The 19,445-nt window shown below is 45.2% G+C and overlaps 1 protein-coding gene across 1 annotated transcript in view; it reads left to right on the forward strand.

Annotated features, from left to right (window-relative positions):
* The window catches only part of ITGA11 (integrin, alpha 11), a 201,524-nt gene that overhangs the window by 81,329 nt on the left and 100,750 nt on the right, over window positions 1-19,445 (forward strand). The window contains exons 3-5 of the mRNA XM_006888404.1: window positions 7,200-7,300; window positions 13,271-13,362; window positions 15,689-15,803. Coding sequence (XP_006888466.1) covers window positions 7,200-7,300; window positions 13,271-13,362; window positions 15,689-15,803 — 308 coding nt within the window. The remainder of the gene's footprint in view (window positions 1-7,199; window positions 7,301-13,270; window positions 13,363-15,688; window positions 15,804-19,445) is intronic.

Genomic DNA, 19,445 nt, shown 5'->3' on the forward strand with positions numbered 1-19,445 from the left:
TCTAACTTTTCTCAGAGAGGCTGTGACCTCAGCAAGCATTCTCCTTTGTCAAGACTGTCTAGAGGAAGGGGATCCACAGGGCTAGGGATGGAAATGTCTGACACCAACTCCCCTCAGCAGCAGGCCTGAGCCTCGTCAGGAAGATTGTGGGAGCCCACAGCCGGTGACTCACGGCACCCAGCCCATGGAAAGGCCTGATGCTCACCACGACCTTTGGGGTTTGCTGTGCCGTCTGGTTCCTGTGCCAGAGGGTATAGGGTAACTAGCCTTGGGGAAGCACAAGAGCCTCAAGGCTGTGGATGGCTATATAAGGCTGAGGCCATCATGCACAGGGGTGCAGGGGCTGCCAGACCCCAAGAGCAATTAGGCTGGTCACTGTGGTGACGCAAACATTTTCCCTGCACTTCGGCACTTATCCCTTCACAGCCCGCTGAATCATGGCCTCAAAACCTCAAGCCCAACAAGAACACGTAATCCTGAGACTTGAGAATGGAGAAGAGGTCTGACCCAGGCCTTCCCTGCACACAAAGGAACATTTAGGGCAATATGGAGGAGGCTGGTCCAAGAGAACTCCAGTCTCAGCTCTGCCACAATCTAACTATGTGTCACCTCCCCCCTCACGGACTCAGTTTCTGCATCTGTGATTTGAGCACATTTGGCCTTTTACTACAAGCACATGAAACACTGAGACACTCGGAAATTAGGTCCTGGAGAATGTAGATAAGATATAAGAAGGAGTAGATGGCCTCTATTCTTGGGAAGAGCAGAGCCTGTGGTGGTGGTGGTGGTTGTGGTCGTTAGATGCCATCCAGTTGACAATGACTCCTAGTGACCAGACAACACAGATCAGAGCCCCGTTGTGTCCTACACCGTCTTCACAATCTCTTTCAGTCTCAAGCCCATTGTTGTAGTCACTGTGTCAGTCTTTCTCATTGAGGATCTTCCTCTTTTTCTGACCTTCTGCCTTGCCCAGAATGGTGCCTTTTTCCAAATACTGGCCCCTCCTGAAAATATGCCCAAAGTAAGCGAGACCAAGTTTCACCTCTCTTGCCTCTAAGGAGCACCTGCTTGCACTTCCTCCAAAGACAAACTTGTTTGATCTTTTGGCAATCTAAAATACTTTTTTCCAACACCACAACTCAAAGGCATCGATTCATCTGTCATCTTTATTCATTGTCCTACTATCAGATGTGTTAAGAGGTAATTGAAAAGACCATAGTATGGATCAGGTGCACCTTTTTGTGTAGCTTGATGTCCTTGCTCTTTAGCATTTTAAAGAAGTCCTTGACAGCAGATTTCCCCAAGGTAACACATCTTCTGATTTTTTGACTGCTGTTAGTTGCCATCACCGTTGATTGTAGTTCCAAGTAAATTGAAATCCTTGACTACTTCAGTCTTTATCTATCATGATGTTGCCTATTAATCCAGCGGTGAGGACTTTTGTCTTCTTGATACTGATATATAATCTAATTTGAAGGGTATAATCTTTTATCTTCTGCGTAACGTGCTTCTCATCTTCTACACTTTCTAAAAGCAGGATTGTGTCACTTATTGTTGTTGTTATGTGCCATAGAGTTGTTTGCGACTCATAGTGACCCTATGTACAAGAGCCCTAAACACCATTCTATCCTGTGCCAACCTCGCTGTCTCAAACACATTCATTCCCACCACTCCACTCACAGAATCGATCTATCTCATTGAGGGTCTTCCTCTCCTGCGCCGCCCCTCCACTCTCCCAAACATGATGTCCCTCTCCAAGGACCAGTCCTTCCTTGTAACATGCCCAAAGTATGTCAGATGAAGTTTCAGAATTGTTGACTCCAGGGAATATTCTGGCTTCACCCTCTCCGGGATAAACCTATTTGTTCTCCTAGCAGTCCATGGTATATTCAACACTCTTCTCCAACACCACAACTCAAAGGCATCAATTCTCTTTCTATCATCCCTAGTCACTGTCCAACTCTCCGATGCATAGCACGTAATTGCAAAGACTATAGCCTGGAATGGGCGCACCTTAGTCTCCAGCCTGACGTCATTGCACTTCAGTACTCTTGAGATGTCCCTGACAGGTGACTTTCCCAATGCAATTCATCTCCTGATTTCCTGGCTGCTGTTACCAAGAGTGTTGACTGTGGAACCAAGTAAACGAAAACTGTTAACTATCTCAATCTCTTCACCATCCATACTGATGCTGCCAGTTGGCCCAGTGGTGAGAATCTTTGTTTTCTTGATATTGAGCTTCAATCCGTATTGAAGACTGCAGTCCTTAACCTTCTGCAGCAAGTGCTTCAGGTCCTCCTCAGTTTCAGTGAGCAGGGTTACACGTAATTAATGAGTAATGCCACTTTCCTCTTCACAGTCCAGCTTCCCTAATTATTTGCTCATCATACAGAAAATCAAAAGACAAATTACACTGGGAAAGTCTACTGTTAGGGACCTCTGTAGAATACTAAAGAGCAAATATCAGTCTGGAAACTAAGGTGCACCTGATCCAGGCCATGGTCTTCACAGCTACTTGCTATACACCAGAGAGCTGCACGTCAACTAAGGATAATAGAAGGATTGATGCCTATGAGTTTTGGTGCTGGAGAAGAATGTTGAGCATATCATGACTGCTCAGAAGTGTTTGTTCTTTTTTTATTTTTTTATTTTAATTTATTTTATTATTTTGTGTGTGTACCATCAAATCGGATCTGACTGGTACATGAGGAGATTGCCCCTCCTTCTCCAGCAGAGCATCTAGTAGATTTGAACCGCATACCTCTGGGATTGCAGTGCAGCTTCTTGCTACTAGGCCAAAAGTGTTTGTTCTTTTGTGTAGCTTGAACTTCTTTCTTCAGTACTGTAGGTTCTTGATCATATACTATTTCTTGAAATGGTTGAATGTTACCTGTTTCTTTTGGTACAGTACCTCTGTGTGTTCCTTCCATCTTCTTTTGATAATTCCTGCCTCATTCAATGTTTTGTCCACTGACTCCTTTTGTATTGCAACTCAAGGCTTGAGTTTGTTCTTCAGTTATTTCAGCTTGATAAATGCTGAGTGTATCGTTCCCTTTTAGTTTTCAACTCCAGCTCTCTGAACACTTCCTTATAATTCTGTGTCTTCTCCAGTGGCCCTTTGAAATATTTTGTTCAACTTCGACATTTCTTCCCTTTGTTTTGGCCTCTTTTCGTTCCTGTGCAAAATTCAGTCCTTTCTCACATCCATTATGGTCTCTTCTTTCTTCCCTGTCTTTTTAGGGCCTGTTGTTGTTGTTGTTAGATGCTACTGAATCAACTATCACTCCTAACAACCCTATGAACAGAAGATCTGAATCTTGCTTTACCTTTAAAAGTATACACTTATAAGTTGTGCTGCATAGTTATGTTGTTACATATTTAAGTTGTCTTGAATCTCTCTGTCGATGAAGAAGTCAGGTGGAAGAAGAGTATTTTAAAAGTGTCAAGTGGGAAATTTGGACGTTCTTCCAAATTTAAACCTGGGATCATAGAAACAAATACTCTGAGTCTTCATGTTTCTGAATGACTCTGTGATATAAAAATAGAGATTGAGAGTACCAAAGTTTGTTCACCTGAGTTATGATTGTCTTAAAGTGTGTCACACGTTGACTTTTAAACCTCATTTGCATCCTTAAGTAAAATAGTTGTTTAAAAAAAAACCACATAAAACTCTAGTGTGTAGCCAATGTGGGGTCACAGTCACTTGAGGGGTTTGCTGCTCATCACATCCTGGTCACTGCCATAGTATCTGACTTGCAGGAAACCACCATTCTCTGTGCACAACTTCCCTTGATACAGCCCTTGTTATTCCTAAGCACTTTTGAACATCATGACTTCCCATGACGGCCTTGGGAAGTAAGCCATTTGGGAATCGTAACCCATTTTACAACCGAGAACCTAGGCACAGAAAATCAAATGACTTTTCAAGGACACTGAGGAAACTGGTGGCAGAACCAGGATGAAAACCAGCCCCTGGGCTCTCATCCTGTGGACCTCAGAGTTCCACTCTATAAAATGGATTTCTACCTTATCAGCATTGTGGGTTGTTTCTAGACCAAATGGGACAGCTTTTCTAGGAAACACTAATTTTTTTCTTTCATTCAGAAAATGCTGTGCCTGGTTCTCCTGAAGGCAGCCTGCAGTGAGTTGAATGTTCCTCACGTCACTCTTCTAGAAAACATCCACTTCACATGGTGGTACCCAGAACAGTCATCTTTCAAGTGGCCAAAGAAGCCAACCTGGCACCCAGCCTCAGTGACTGTCCTTTCTTTGCCCCAGCTACAGTGAACAGAGTGCCCTTCACTGCATAGTCCCACACAGAATCAAGTAGCCAAAAATCACCATCGTCTAGACAAACAGGTTTTATGGGTCCAATTAATTCCTGCCAGTCAAAAATAGGCACACTTAATAAAGGGATATATTTAGAATCTGTCATTATCTGGCTCCCCTGGGGAGAAACCCCAGCTCTTGTTTCATAGACTCTTAATTTCAAACAGAACTCTATTAACTCCCACTTTAGGCCTAGCTTTCCCTCTGGACAGCCCTGAGAGGGAGTGGAGGCGGGGGCAGGGGAATTATGTGACCACAAGAAGCCACTTAAGTCCTTCATAGCCTGAACCCTTCAGTCCTGTCTCCTTGAAAACCACCTTACCGAGGAAAATGAATGCTTGCTTCATGTTGCCGAGGAGTTGGAAGCTACTGGAAGATCCAGATTCAAAGGGCTCCCTCCAGAAAGGTCTCTTGGCATCCAAATGACTCACCTGTCCCTGTGCTCCACATTCCACCACATCTATTCTTTGCCTGCCAGTTTGGATAAAGATTTCTGGAAGACTGAGAGCTGTTATAAGCCTCACTGTCCTGGAAAGAGTTATGGTGCTTGCATCACTGTTCACCAGTAAGTCACCATCAGATATTAGAGGTTAAGCAGAGGGAAGAGGTTTTTGGCTAAGAGCTGGACTGACCCCCTAAGCTTAGAAGGATCTAGACATGCCAGAGGTGCATAACACTGACCAAGTGGCCAGGCAGGCAGTGAAAAGAAATATAGGCAGCTTCAGAGATAAGAAATTTGCTTCCATGTTTTGTAATGTTTTATGAGTTCATTGTTTTTCAGTGCTGTGTAGTATTCCATTACATGAATATACCATAGATTTTCTATCCATTTGTTTGTTGCTCAGCACTTGGGTTGCTTCTATCCTTTGCTATTGTAAATAATGCAGCAGTAAACATGGGTGTCCATCACTCTGTTTGAATGATGGTTCTGGTTTCTTTAGGGTACAACAATGAATGAATATTTTTTTCAAAAGTGAAGTAGGGGAGGGGGAAGGAAGAGAAGGGTAAATTGTGCAACAATGAATGAATAAAAATCTAACTTTTCTGTAAACTTTTGTTAAAATCACAGTTAAAATTTAAAAATTTCTTTAAAAAGAAATTCGCTTCCTGTCAGCACTGGGATTTCTGTTACTCACTTGGCTTACTCTAGGCCTCCCTGTTGATGCTGCCCCCTGGTGGGCAGGACATGAGGCCTAGAGTAGGGCATTAAGGGCACTCCTGGACTGAGGTAACTGTCTTCCTGTCCTCAAAGGGACATATGTCTACAGAATGTGTTCCAGGGGTCCCGGGATTTCTAGGGCTTTCCTTCGAGGGCATCATTAGAGCATAGCTGTGTCAGGAAGAAGAGGCTATCTGAGAGAACCCCAGGGCTATGGCCTTAGGAAGCCTTTGAGCCTGGAACCTCTGTGGCTCAGCCTTTAGTTAAATAACAGGCAGCCATTTAAAGGGAATAAGAGCACCAGGGAGGTGCTCACTTCTCAGAACAAATCAGTCATCAAAGATCAAATTGATAGCACGGGATAAAAACTCAGAAGGCAGGAAAGGGAAGGAAAATGAGAACAAGCATCCCAGAGAGGAAGTGTGAAAAATGCTACCACAACACAAGGTGTGTAATCAGTGTCATTAAATCCAAATGTCTCAGACGATTAAATGAAAACCAATTTTCTCTGTAAATGTCCTCTCACAGCACAATTTTTTTTATTTAAAAAAAGAAATTATTGCTGCATTTTCCCTAAAAATACATGACAGCAAGCAGAATGTATTCATTCCCTAGGGTTGTCATAACAAATTGCCACACCTGGCTAGTGCACAACCACATAAATTTAATCTGTCACAGTTCTGGAATCCCAAAGTCTAAAATTGAGGTGTCCCTAGGATCATGTGCCTTTGGATGGCTATAGAGAAGAACCCTTAGGTCCACTCCACTTGCATGTTCCAGCTTTTTGTGACTTCTAGTGCCTTGATTTTTATGGCTGTATATCTCCAGACTTTACCTCTGTCTTCATGTAGCCATTGCCTCTGTCTTCTTTGTGTATTTTTCGTAAAGACACTTGCCTCTGCATTTAGGATTGCCTGCATAATCCAAAATGATCCCCTCATCTCAAGATTCTTAATTGAATCTGCAAAAACCTTTATTTTCGCCAAAAATAAGGTCACATTGATGGGTTCCATGGATTAGCATAAAGGCATATCATTTGGGAGTCAACCAATCAGCCACTACTCAAGGACTGGACCTAAGACAGACAACTCAGCACGTGGCTGCCCCTGACCCCTCCTGAACAAATACTTAGTAGCTCCACAGGTAACCATGACCACAGAACAACTGTACTCCTAGACAATGGCAAAGGATGGGGAGGAGGTGGTCACCAACTGAGAAACTATCGTGTGTAAGTGAAGAAATATATGAAATCTGAGGCTTATGCAACAAGGTATGACAGATGACCAAGACCCTCCACCTCCAAAAACATCACTTCTCTGCTTGAACAACCACTATCACTGCCCTCTCTATTCATTCCCTTGATAAATTCATATTCATCAAGATTCAACTCACACATCACCTCCTACATGATGCCTCCCCAGACTGAGGGCTTCCCTTTCCACTACCAGGGACTTCTTCTATCCCCTGTGTTGAGAGGTTTATGTGGTTTTCACCTGTCTTCAGACCTTGGAAAAGGTCACAGGTCCATTACTGTTCCCTGAAAGTCTGATGTGCCCCCTCAGGAAGCCAAAGCTCCAAGCCTGAGACTGAGGCCACCTTTCCAGATTCTCTCCCCACCCTAATCTTCCTTCAACGCTGTGATCAGCTTTTAGCCTTTGACAGAAAAGAGGCCCTTCTCTGGCATCTTAACTTGTCTTCACTTTCTCCCCAGGCTGGTTGTGGGCGCCCCATTGGAAACCAATGGTCATCAGAAGACAGGAGATGTGTACAAGTGTCCAGTGATCCAAGGGAACTGCACCAAGCTCAACCTAGGTAACTCACACGGGGTTGCTGGCCTCCTCACAGCTTGGCCAGCCTTGTCTAACACACCTCCATGCCAGTGATCATGTGGGCTCCTCACAGCTTCCCCTTGAGATGACCCAGGTGGTACTGCTCCCATTTTACAGATGCGGAAGCTGAGGCCAGATAGGTGAAAGCATCTTTCTCATAGTTACAGCTTGTCAGTGGCTTAGTTAGGATTCCAAGCTGGGCCTCTGGAGCCCCAGCCTATCTCTACTCTTGGTTTTTCCACTGCTCTTCAACTCAGGTTTTCTCTCCTAGCAGGAGAAAAGCATGCCCTGTCTTCTTTCTGCTGTTGAAATGATAACGTTATCAGGTAACATCCATATGTTTTACAAGATATTCGGTATATGCTAAACACTGTTTTGGACCCTTGTAGATATTTTGACTCCTATACTCGCTATATCAACCATGTGAAATTTAACCACTTAGCAGAGGAGGAATAAAGGTATATGGGTGAGGTGTCCCACTCAGGATCGTCCAGCTAATACGAAGCCAGGTTGGATTCCAGTCTAGGCCATCTATGTGTGAACCATTTCACAGTAATGCCTTCTGAAATGAAGGGCTTTTTAAAAATATAAGAAGAAGGCTGATTGACTAGAGCGAGAGGAGTTGAAAATGCATCTTTATTTAGGTCCTTGGTATTTTCCAAAGCAAACATGGTGCCCAAAAGATACATTTTATTGTTACATCTAGAGATGAAAAGTAGGGAGCGTGAACAGGACTCTGATGCCCAATACAGGGACTAGTCAACCCTTAACGACTAGTAGAACTCAAAGCATGTTGAAGTTACCCATCAGTACTTTATTTCCTTCCAGTCATCAGTGTTTTGTGTTCACATCCCGAGAAACTAGAACTGTGAGTCAAGTTCAATGAAAATGTCATGCTAACAGAAATTTCCAAAAAAATTATCTAGTGTGGCTGTGGTAATAACCAGAGACATCACAGTGGACTCCTCTTTTGTGAAGACTGGTCTGGGAATCAGTGCAGAAACAGAAGCAGGGCTGGAGTTCATCTCAACAGTGAAATTCTCTCAGTACCCATTCTTGGTTTGCATGCAGACGGACAAGGACGAAGCTCCATACAGGCAATTTGAGACAAAGTATGAACGGCTGTCCACAGGCAAAGGTTATGTCTCTAGGAAAGGAAAAGAAAAGCTAATAGCGGGATCTGAATTCCCACTCCATCAAGAGAACTCTGATATGTGTAAGGTGGTATTTCCCCCAGAACCAGAAAATAATTCCAATGGCTGGTTTTGAACCTGATTGGTGATGTTTTGTTTGCATCTGTCTCCCTGGAAGGAATGCCAAGTGACACATCTAAGAACTAGCTCTGTGAGAGCACAGTGTTTACATATTTACTGTATTTAAGATTTTTATAAAAGCCTATAAAAAATCTCAAATGATGAAATTTGGGCCTATTCAGTATACTAGGTAGAGCACCATTTGAGTCAACACAAGTGACTCCAGCAACACTGATAGTTTTCTTGTGCCAATCTCAAACCCCATTTGGCACAGCAAGAATAGATTTAATCAAATAATAAAATTTTATTTGTTCAAAAAGAAATAATAAAAAAATCCCCACTCATGTAAAGCCAATTTTGAGTCAACAGTTTTCAACATGTATGTGAATACCTTTTTTAACTAAATGTTAAATGTGACTTGTTTTTTACTAAACATGTTGACTGACGAGCAAAATAAAACAATACAGGCTAAAAAAAAATAAGAAGAAGGACTTTCTGGAATATTTTGGAGCAGGAAGAAGGGGAGATGCTGTGAGCAGCTTCAAGGCCTTGCAGGCATTGAAAATCAACTCAGGCATGCGCACAAATGTCCACTGAAGCACTTACAGTGTGACCCACTCAAGCACTTCTTTCTTCCTAAAGATCAGACAGCACTTGGGCAATTCGCTGCTCTCAAAAGTGGGAACAGAAGTTCCATATGGGCTGAGAAGCCATAATTCCTACAAGGCTGTAGTTCTCCAGGACAGGGGCCCTCCTCCTCTTAGAACAGAGAACCCTGCCTGGTACTGCTGGGGCTGGCAGGGCTCCCTGGGGAGGGGAGGTGGGCAAGACTAGAACAAAGCCACTCTGCAGGGGGGTGTGGGGGCGGGGGAGGGAATGGCAAGGCTTCAAGAGATAAGCCCCACTTGTCTGGGATGAAAAGACCAGCATCAAAGAGAAAGTCCCAAGAGCTGCCAGATCCCCAGGACGGCCAGCTGCACTGTCACATGGTGTTGAATACTCCCGCTGTCCACATCTGCATCAGCACTGTGGGTGGGAAGTTCAAACCCAGCCCAACAGGGTCCAGACCTTAGTGAGGAAAACGTCTAAAGGAAGTAGTGAGCCTAGTTTAAAGGCTCATGATTCCCAGTCAACATTGGCCTGAGAGCTCAGGCTTCTCTTTCTAGCTGTTCCATTTCTTTGCCATACATCCATGAAGGGCTCACATTCTCTCTCCAAGCCTTCAAGAAAAAAAGATATGGCAGTCTGTTCATATAAAATATTAGCAGCCAGGGAAATGAATAGTTGCACTCTATCTTATAGGATTTCTAGGATGGGGATCCACTTTCCGACAGTGGGTGCTCTGAGCTTCAGATTTCTGATGTATAGAGTGAGAAGGTGGATTCTGTGACCCTCTGGCATCTATATCAGGCTACTCTGTTCACCAAGAGGGAACACTATGTCTTAGTCTATAGTATGTTGCACTGCTAAGTCAAAGGCTGTGCATCTCGGGTGGTTCAAATCCACCAGCAGCTCCAGGGAGAAAAATGGACCATCTCCACCCACTGCAGTTTGCAGCCTCAGATATTGAATAGAGGGTAAGCTATGAGTTAGAACCGGCTCAACAGCATTGGGCTTGTGTTTTAACCTTTAATGGGAAAGTATTACATGCTGATGGATCACAGTGATCTGATCGCGTTGATCGCAGAGTCCCCATGAATCATGGGCCAACTCAGCAGCGGCTCACAGCAGCAGCCTATGTGCCAAGCACAGCGCCAGCTGCTGGGGCCTCTGCAGGGAGCAAAGAAGCCAAGTGCTCTGCTAGGAGGAGACAAACAAGAAAGCTGGATCATTTCAGATCAGGATGCATTTGTGCAATAAACCAGTGAACAGGTGGTGGAGGAGGTACAGGACAGGAGTCTTCCTCAGCACGGTGGTCAGGGAAGACTGTCTAAGTAGATAACATTTGAACAAAGACTCATTGGTGAAAAAGAGTCAGCTAGAGTAGAGACTTCAGACAGTTGTTGTTGTTGTTATATAACCTCAAGTCAGAACTGATTCACAGCTGATCTTCCAGTGGGTTTTCAGAGGCAGTAAATCCCATGAGAACTGAATTGAGTTGTCCATCTTTCTCCCAGGCAGAAGCTGAGGATTTGAACCACATGCCTTTGATTTGGCAGTGCAATTTCTTACCACTGGACCACCACATCTTTCCCTTATGGAGGAGCAAATGGGTTTGAACCACTGACCTTTTCAGTTAGCAGCCAAGCACTTTACCACTGCACCACCAAGTTTCCTGTGTGAAGATGGAGGCCTTGGACACCCTGCAGGGCAGTTCTACTGTTATACAGGGTCACTGAGAATTGTAATCATCTCAACAGCACACAAAATCTTTTCCAGTGTGGCCTCAGAAAGGAGGAGGAGCTCCAGCTGCCAGTGAGGCACGAATCCATCAGCCCCTAGAAAACTTTCCTGAGCTGGGGCGAGGCAATGGACAGCTGAGGGAGCCAAGGTAGAGCTTTATTGGAGGAGAAAGTGCACAACAGTAGCCATCTGTCAGTTTATCCTCAGAGTGGAAAACACAAGGCTGGGAAATTGGAATCCTGGGTTTTCCTACAGGCTTTCCAGCCTCTGTGGCCCACTCTGCCAGGGGCATGCTTTCCTCTGCTCCTTCAGGGAAGGAAAGCTGTGTGTCAGTCATTCACTCTTCAGTATGAAGGAGTCCACACTGGCACTTTCTTCCACTTGGATGAAGTCACGGTTTTAATAAGGCAAAGGGGCTAGAAGGCAGCGGTGTGACTATGGAAGGGCTTGGTTCAGGTTCCTTCTTACCGCATCCTCTTCTCCTGGCCAGCAGAGGGTCACTAAGGACGTCAGACCCTGGGGAAAGGAGAGAAGGAATAGAGAAAGGTAGGGTGGAATGAGGATGTGCCCTTTAAATGGATGGAAGACAGATTCTCCAAGCTGTGAGAGGTGGAGATTGCCCAGTCAAGGCTCATAGCTTCCTCTCCACCCTCCCCACCACCACTGCAGCCCTGCCAGACAGAAAAAGCTCAAGAGAAAATGTCAGCTGGCCCAGGTTCAAGTCTGCGCTCCAGTATTTGCTAGTAATTGATCTGGTGGAAGTCATTAGCTCTCTTGGCACCTCGATTTTCTCATTTGCAAGGTGGAAATACTAACACCTAGGATTTGCAAGACCTGGAGGAGGGAGGTTATGAGAGGTCGTGTGGGGATCATGCTCTGACCAAGAAAGCACCCCAGAAATACCAGGGCTGTTACTATTGCTGCCATTCTTTCTCTCTGGCCTCGTTTGGACAGACAAAATAAAACAATCCTGTCCGCCATAGCACAGCCAAGAGACTGGATTTCAAAAGAAGCTTTACTAAAAACTGAGGGAAACCAAAAGGGGGGAGGAATTAACCAGGACACTTCCCCACTCCCCCAAACAGCCATGAGTGTGAAATCCTGACCTCTGTGGGGACCAGGGCTAATGCCTGCCCTGATGACCTTTGACCAGTCCAGGGAGCTAGGCCAGCTCTTCACAGACAAAGGCAAGGCAGTGCTGCCCGTTTGGCAGAGGCCTCCAGAGTTCTTTAGACATTCCTGCCCCCACCTCTCGCCAGTTGCCAAAGCAGGGAAGTTGACCAAGTGACTTCTCACAGCATCATGGGACTGACACACTGTAGGCCTTGATGCAACAGTTAAGCACTCCACTGCCAGTGGTTTAAACCCTCAAGCGCTTTGTGGGAGAAAAGCCCTGGTAATCTATTCCCATAAAGCTTACAGCCTGGGAAACCTGAGGGAGCTGGTGTTCTCTGTCACGTGGGGCCACGAGGAGCCAGAAGTCACTCAACAGCACTTAAAAAAGGACGAAAATGTCATTGCCATCGAGGCAACTCCTACTCACAGTGACCTATAGGACAGAATGTAACTGCCCCACAGCGCTCCCAAGACTCTCCATCTATGAATCTGCGTCTTTCTCCTGTGGATTCAAATAGCAGATTTCAGTTAGCAACCAAGTGCTTAAATACTGTACTACTGGGTCTCCTAACAACAGGCTTCACACAATGCCCAGCTTTCCTCTCAGCTTCCTCCCTTCTTTTCCCATGCACACGTGTGTGCACAGCCATACACACATGCGTACGCACTAACATACGGTCAGTGGCCTGGCAGAATGAAAACATGAAGCAGTGTCATCTTGCATATATGCGCTCTGGTGAAGGGAACTGTGCTGAGCTGATGGTTCAAATCCTCCAGTGGCTCCATGTGGGAAAGGCAGGTAATACCCACCTGTGCAATTTACAGCCTCTGAACATCACTGGAAAGTGAGCTATGGCTTTCTATTCAATGACAGTGAGATTTAATTTGATAGTGACTTAGATTTGGGTTGGTGATCTATTTGGTATTGAGGCTTAAGGGATGTTGGGAGTCAATCAAATGGCTAAAGAAGGAAAAGACCAGACCAAGAGATGGAAGATTCTGCCATGTGCAGAACAGCAGAATCGACCACCTATATCCTTGGACAGGCTGCTTGGCCTCTCTGAGTCTGCGTCCTCATATCCAGGGGAGTTGTGGGACTGAGCTTCGCAGATGTGCTGGAAAGGGGGATTCTGCCAGGCACCAGCCCAGTCACAGGCACCTCTGGGGCAGGAAGCACCAGCAGGCTCTGCACAGATGTGGACAGGCAGGGCCTACAAGCTGAGCTTCTCTTTCCACCCCAGGAAGGGTCACCCTGTCCAATGTGTCTGAGCGGAAGGACAACATGCGCCTCGGCCTGAGCCTCGCCACCAACCCCAAGGACAACAGCTTTCTGGTAAGAGCCACCACTCCGTGTGTCTGTCTGTCTGTCTCTCTCTCTCTCTCTCTCTCTCTGAGTCTCAGCTCCTTCCTGCTCCCACAGGCCTGCTGCCTGGGCTCTCCTTAACCACACTCCTGTGTACCCCATTCATGCAACACTCTCAGGGACTAGATCTCCAAGGTTACCTGTCCTTATACACTCCAGAAAGGAGCTTCCTGAGGGGGCAGTGCAGGCAGACCAAGGATTGTACCCTTTTGTGTGCTCACCCACCAGTGGTGGGAGTGGTCAGACAGCCTGAGAAGGAATGTAAGTAGTTACAAACATCAAGCACCTGACTGGTGGGTGGTTCAGTGGTAGATTCCTGCCTTCCATGTGGGAGATCCAGGTTTGATTCCCAGCCTGTGCACCTCACACACAACTACCATTCTTCCATAGTGGATACGTGCATGCTCCTATGATGCTGAACAGATTCAGCAGAGTTCCACACTAAAACAGAGTAAAAAGGTCTGGTGATCAGTATAAAAGGACAGATGGATAAAATCATACTTGGGTAGGAAGATGAGTGAATTGATTGATATAGAGAGATTGGATGAAAGATGATGGATAGTTGAATGAGGGGATGAGAAATATATGCATACATATGTAATACATACATACATACATAATTTCTTTATGTATAAAGAAATGAGAGGTTAGATGGTGGGTGGCTGGGTTTACCCTGTCTTTTCTGCCCGGTTGGGTATATCCAAGGTATTTTGCATTGTAGCAGAGAGCAGCTGAGGTAATTATTTAGCATAACTTGCACCTTTCCACCAAGTTTGAGGCAACTTCTACAGCATGAATTTGAAACAGGATCCATTTGGGACCAAGAGCTCTTAGAAATACTTGAGAAAGGATTTCAGAAAAAAACATCTTGGAAAACTCTGCACAAAGCAGAACTCTCTTTTTCTTTAACACACATTTTTATTGATTTATATATAAGCCTTTATAGATAATTGTTTTTCATGCCTGTGCATTGTATTTCATAGACTCTTTCATGTACATTGCTTTTAAGAGCTCAGTCCTGGTCCATCAGTCTTGACTGTTGGTAGCGTGGAAGATCTGACACGAGGCTGGTGAAATGAGCTGGTGCCCAGGGACTGAAGAGCATAATGGGCCTCTTCCAAAGCTTAGGAATTCCTGAGGGGCCTTGGTGTTGGCCATCCACTGACCGTCACTATCCCCAACCAAACGAAAGCAGGGTTCTTGGTCCTGTCCACGCATATTCCCTTCAGGGACTCCTTTTTCCCCTCTGAGGCTCCTGGACAACTTATTAGCCAGATTTCACCTACTTTACAGGTGGGATGAAGGCCTGATAAGGGTAGTGTGATAGGCCCTCTGGGACTTCTGTGGGTGTAAGTCACTGATTTATAAATAACTTCTACATGTACTCATTCATCCACTCACTCATCTGTCCAACCCCCACTACTTATTCTTCCACTCGTTGATTATCCCTTCTCCCATCTCTGTGTATTAATCCACCCAACTCATCCTGTCGTCCAGTCGTCCATGTTTCCATCCATCCATATAGCCATCTTTCCATCATCTATATCACCGTCTTCTCTCTCACCATCCTTCCACCCATTATTTGATCCTCCTATCTCTCTGTATATCAATCCACTCACTCATCCTCCCATCCAATCCTTGGTCTTTCTTCCTATTCTTTATTTTCCCTTTACTCCCAAAAAATAATTTGCATAGGCAGGACAAAAATAAAAGCATGGATCTGGACCTTTGTTTTAGATTCTGAGAGGAACTTAACATTCAATATTTTTTTTTAACATTCAATATTTAAATGAAGACTTAAATGAGATCATTGATTTGGGTAACACATATCACAGAAAGAGCAGTGGTGTTCTGTTTTCTTTCCCAGATAAGACCTTTGAGCATATTGTTGGCACCTAGTCCTGGAAGTTTGCCCCCGAATCTTCAGGTGACTTCTTAGGCTAGATGAGTGATTTTAGTTGTCCTGAAATGTCTACTCCATGGATGACAAGGCTTCCCCAATCCTGAGTGGTAGATGGGGTGGAGGAAGGGGAAGGTAACATGAAGATAAGTCATACCCTAAATTATGGGATGAAGAATAGGATCCTTGAAAAAAGAAATGAAAACATTAGTTTTGGGTTTTCGTTTTAATTCATCCTCAAAGGGAATTGGTACACATTGCAACAGGAAAGAGTTCAGTCAGATATAAGGGTGCTCTCTAAACCCTCAGGATGGCAAAGCTCAGATGGTGACCTCTGCCTTGGGTCATGAGTCTCCCTTGAAGCTCCGCTGACTGGGTCGGTGCTGTCCTTCACAGGCCTGCAGTCCCCTCTGGTCCCACGAATGTGGAAGCTCCTACTACACCACGGGGATGTGTTCCAGGGTCAACTCCAACTTCAGGTTCTCCAAGACCGTGGCCCCAGCTCTCCAGAGTAAGTGACTTCAAATTCATAGGCTCAGACTGGCGGCTGGCAGTTGGGGAAGCTCAGCATTTTCCCCACCACTGCTGGGGCCACAGAGCAGGACAAGCACTGGTGTTCTGACGAAACCCTGCCCAGCTGTCTGGGTGAACTGGCACAAATCACTTCACTTCTTTTTTTAAAGAAAAATTTTTTAAACTGTGACTTGAGTGAAAGTTTACAAAGCATATTGGTGGTTTGTTTGTTGGTCTGTATTTTTAAATCACTATTTCATGGACATTTTGCTCCATAACATCAACTACAATACACACAATGTTGATCATCCAATCATTCTGTGGTGTTTTCCATACACTCATTTCTGTTTGTTATCTATTAATTAATTTTATTCTCCCTTCATTTCCCCTTGGTAACCAACCTAGAATGATTCTCTTTGTATGTAAATCTTTTTTTAACTTTTTATGTTATTGTTGTTACTTGTCACTGAGTCAGAACTGACTGATAGCTAATCCTCTAGTAGATGTTCTTGAGCTCTGGTGTTCTCGTGAAAAGAAGCTGCACTGCAGTCCCAAAGGCATGCAGTTCAAGGACACCAGCTGCTCTGCGGGAGAATGATGGGCAGTCTCCTCCCATGCAATTAAAGCCCATCAGAGGGTCAGCTATGGGTCTGTTCTGACTCTACGGAACACAACAACAACAACAACAGAAGATGGTAAGAGGCAGTAAATCATATGGGAGGAGATTGCCTTCCCATGTGATTTACTGAGAATCCAACCACTTGCCTTTGGGTTTGCAGAACAAATCCTTACCCCCAAGACACAAGAGCATCCTTTTTTTTATAGCAGTGATCTTATACAGCATATATCCTTTTGTGACTGATTTCTTTCACTTTGTCTAATGTCTTGTACTCCATCATATTATGTAGTTTCACTACTTCACCATTCCTCATTGTTGCATAGTAGTCCATTGTATGAGAATGTACTATAGCTTCTCTACCAGTTCATTCATTGAAGTTAACTTGGGTTAAATGTCTCTATGCCTTTGTGTTGGTCATAATCTTGGTCTTCTCTTCCCTAAAAAGTGATGTTGTTGTTGTTGTTGTTATGTGCCATTGAGTTGCTTGCAACTCATAGTGACCCTATGTACAACAGCCCTATATCCTGCTCTATAATATTGTCTTATTGTCTCTCCAATCTAATTGTCTCTGACACACCTACCCTCATAACCCGAATCACTGAATCAATTTACCTCATCGAGGGTCTTCCTCTCTTTGACTGTCCCTCCTCCCTTCCAAGCATGATGTCCCTCTCCAAGGACATGATGTTCCTCCTTGCAACCTGTCCAAAGTATCTCAGATGAGGCCTCAGAATCCTTGCTTCCAAGGAGTAGCCGGCTTTCACCCTCTCCGTGACAAACCTGTTTGTTCTCCTAGCAGTCCATGGTATATTCAACACTCTTGTCCAGCACCACAGCTCAATGGTATCAGTTCTTCTATCATCCCTAGTCATCATCCAGCTTTCTGACACAAAGCAAGTAATTGCAAAGACCATGACCTGAATCAGGCACAGCTTAGTATGAAGATGGTGTTCAGCAAGTACACAGTGTACAGCTGGCCAACTGTGCAGTGCTTAATTCTAGAAACACTTATATTAGTATTCACTTAGACTGCAATGTGAGTGATGATGCCCTTTGATGTCATGCAGTGAATAGTCCTGTAGGTGGGTGGCCAAGGAGAACAGAAGTCCCCTAGGAATAGTTACCCTTGGAAGCTGGGAACTTTGCCCGACTTGCAAAAAAATAATCCTTCTGCTCACTCTTTTCCTGTCATCATAGATATGCAACTGATGAAGAAAATCTTAGGAAATAACGCTCAGACCTTGCCTCTCACCACCCCGTACTTCTTGGCTGCATGCCTCACTAATTCCTCTTCTTCACCCAAGCAGCTGCTGTCTGGTCAATGGAGGGATTAGCACCTCAGTTGCCAGCAGTCTCCCTCCAGACAACAGAGTTCAGTCAGAGATGGGAAGATGGCGCCAAGGAGGGCGGCTGAGGATGCAACAGGCCAGCAGGGTCTGGAAAACAGTTCTCTTAGGGGCCTGGTGGTGCAACGGCTAATTACTCAGCCGCTAGACAAAGATTTGCCATTTGATCACACTCAGGAGCTGCTGGGGATCTGCTTCTGTGAAGATGATGGCCTATGAAACCCTCTAAACAGTTCTACTCCATCTCACAGGGTCACTAAGAGTTGGCACCAACTCAGTGGCACCCAGCAAAAGGGGGATGATGTGTTGATTCAGATCATTGAAAATGTCAGAGAGAAAGCAATGCCAGCGAGGACAGAGGTCAGGACATGTAAAGTGACCACTAGGTGCTGTCACCACCCTGCTGAGTTGCTACCTCCTCTCAATCAAGGAATGACCAGCTGTTGTAGTGTTGTGGCTGGCAGCACTGAACTGAGAGTTTCTAAAACAGAGATTCCAGGAGACTTTCATGTAGTTCTCCTTCAGTTGTTGTTGTTATGTGCCGTCAAGTCGCTTGCGACTCATAGCGACCCTATGTACAACAGCCCTAAACCCTGCTCTGTCCTGTGCCAATCGCACTGCCTCTGACACACCCATCCCGATTACCCCAGTCACTGACTCAATCCACCTCGTTGAGGGTCTTCCCCTCCTGCGCCATCCCTCCACCCTCCCAAGATGATGTCCCTCTCCAAGGACGTGTCCCTCCTTACAACATGTCCAAAGTATGTCAAACGAAGTCCCAGAATCCTTGCCTCAGGAATAACCCCCTCTCAACACTCCCTGGGAGGAATAACAGTTAACAGGCTATGCTGCTAATCCATAGGCTGAAGGTTTAGATCCACCCACATACACCTTGGAAGAAAGGCCTGGCTGGTAATCTACTTTTGAAAAATTAGCCATTGAAACTCTTTGGAATACAGTTCTACTGTCACACACAAGGGGTGACCATGAGTCAGAATCAGTTTGACATCAACTAGTTTGGTTTTATTCCAGATTGGGTGTGCACGCGCACGTGTGTGTGTGAGAGAGAGAGAGAGAGAAGATGAACCACAGATAAAGCAAGTTTCTTCCTGAGGAATTACAATAGGAAAAAATTGACATTCTATTTAAGAAACAAGCTAATAAGCTTTGCTGCAATCTCGAAGGCACGTGGTTCAAGGCTACCAGCAGCTTCAAAGAAAGATGGTCAATCTCCTTCCATGCTATTAACTGCCTCTGAAAACCCGCCAGAGGGTCAGCTATGGGTCGGTTCCGACTCAACGGCACCTAACAACACAACAACAATAATAAAATTGTCTCAAACGAGCAAAGCACCCGGGTCTCACCCACCAAATGATAAGCTTTTCCAAAGTGTTTGGAGTTCCATCTCGCTGACTCCACTGCTGCCTGTCCCAGCAGAACTCCAGTACGCAGAAGGCGCTCAGTTTCTAAGTGTTGAGCTAAAACCAAGGAGCTGGAACAAGGCAAACCCAGCAGGATCCTTCTGCCAGCAGCATCACGTCACACTTGCTGTGCCCGGTGTGATAGGAGGACGAGAATGTCTACAGAACTCCTCCCAAAGCGGAAGTGACGTTGAACATCCAAGTCACCCGAATGCTTCTAAAGGTTCTGTGAAAGGCGGAGCCTGCCACTTCCC

Source organism: Elephantulus edwardii, unplaced genomic scaffold (assembly GCF_000299155.1).
Source record: "Elephantulus edwardii isolate Elephantulus edwardi_28Jun2011 unplaced genomic scaffold, EleEdw1.0 scaffold00066, whole genome shotgun sequence".
Classification (NCBI taxonomy): domain Eukaryota; kingdom Metazoa; phylum Chordata; class Mammalia; order Macroscelidea; family Macroscelididae; genus Elephantulus; species Elephantulus edwardii.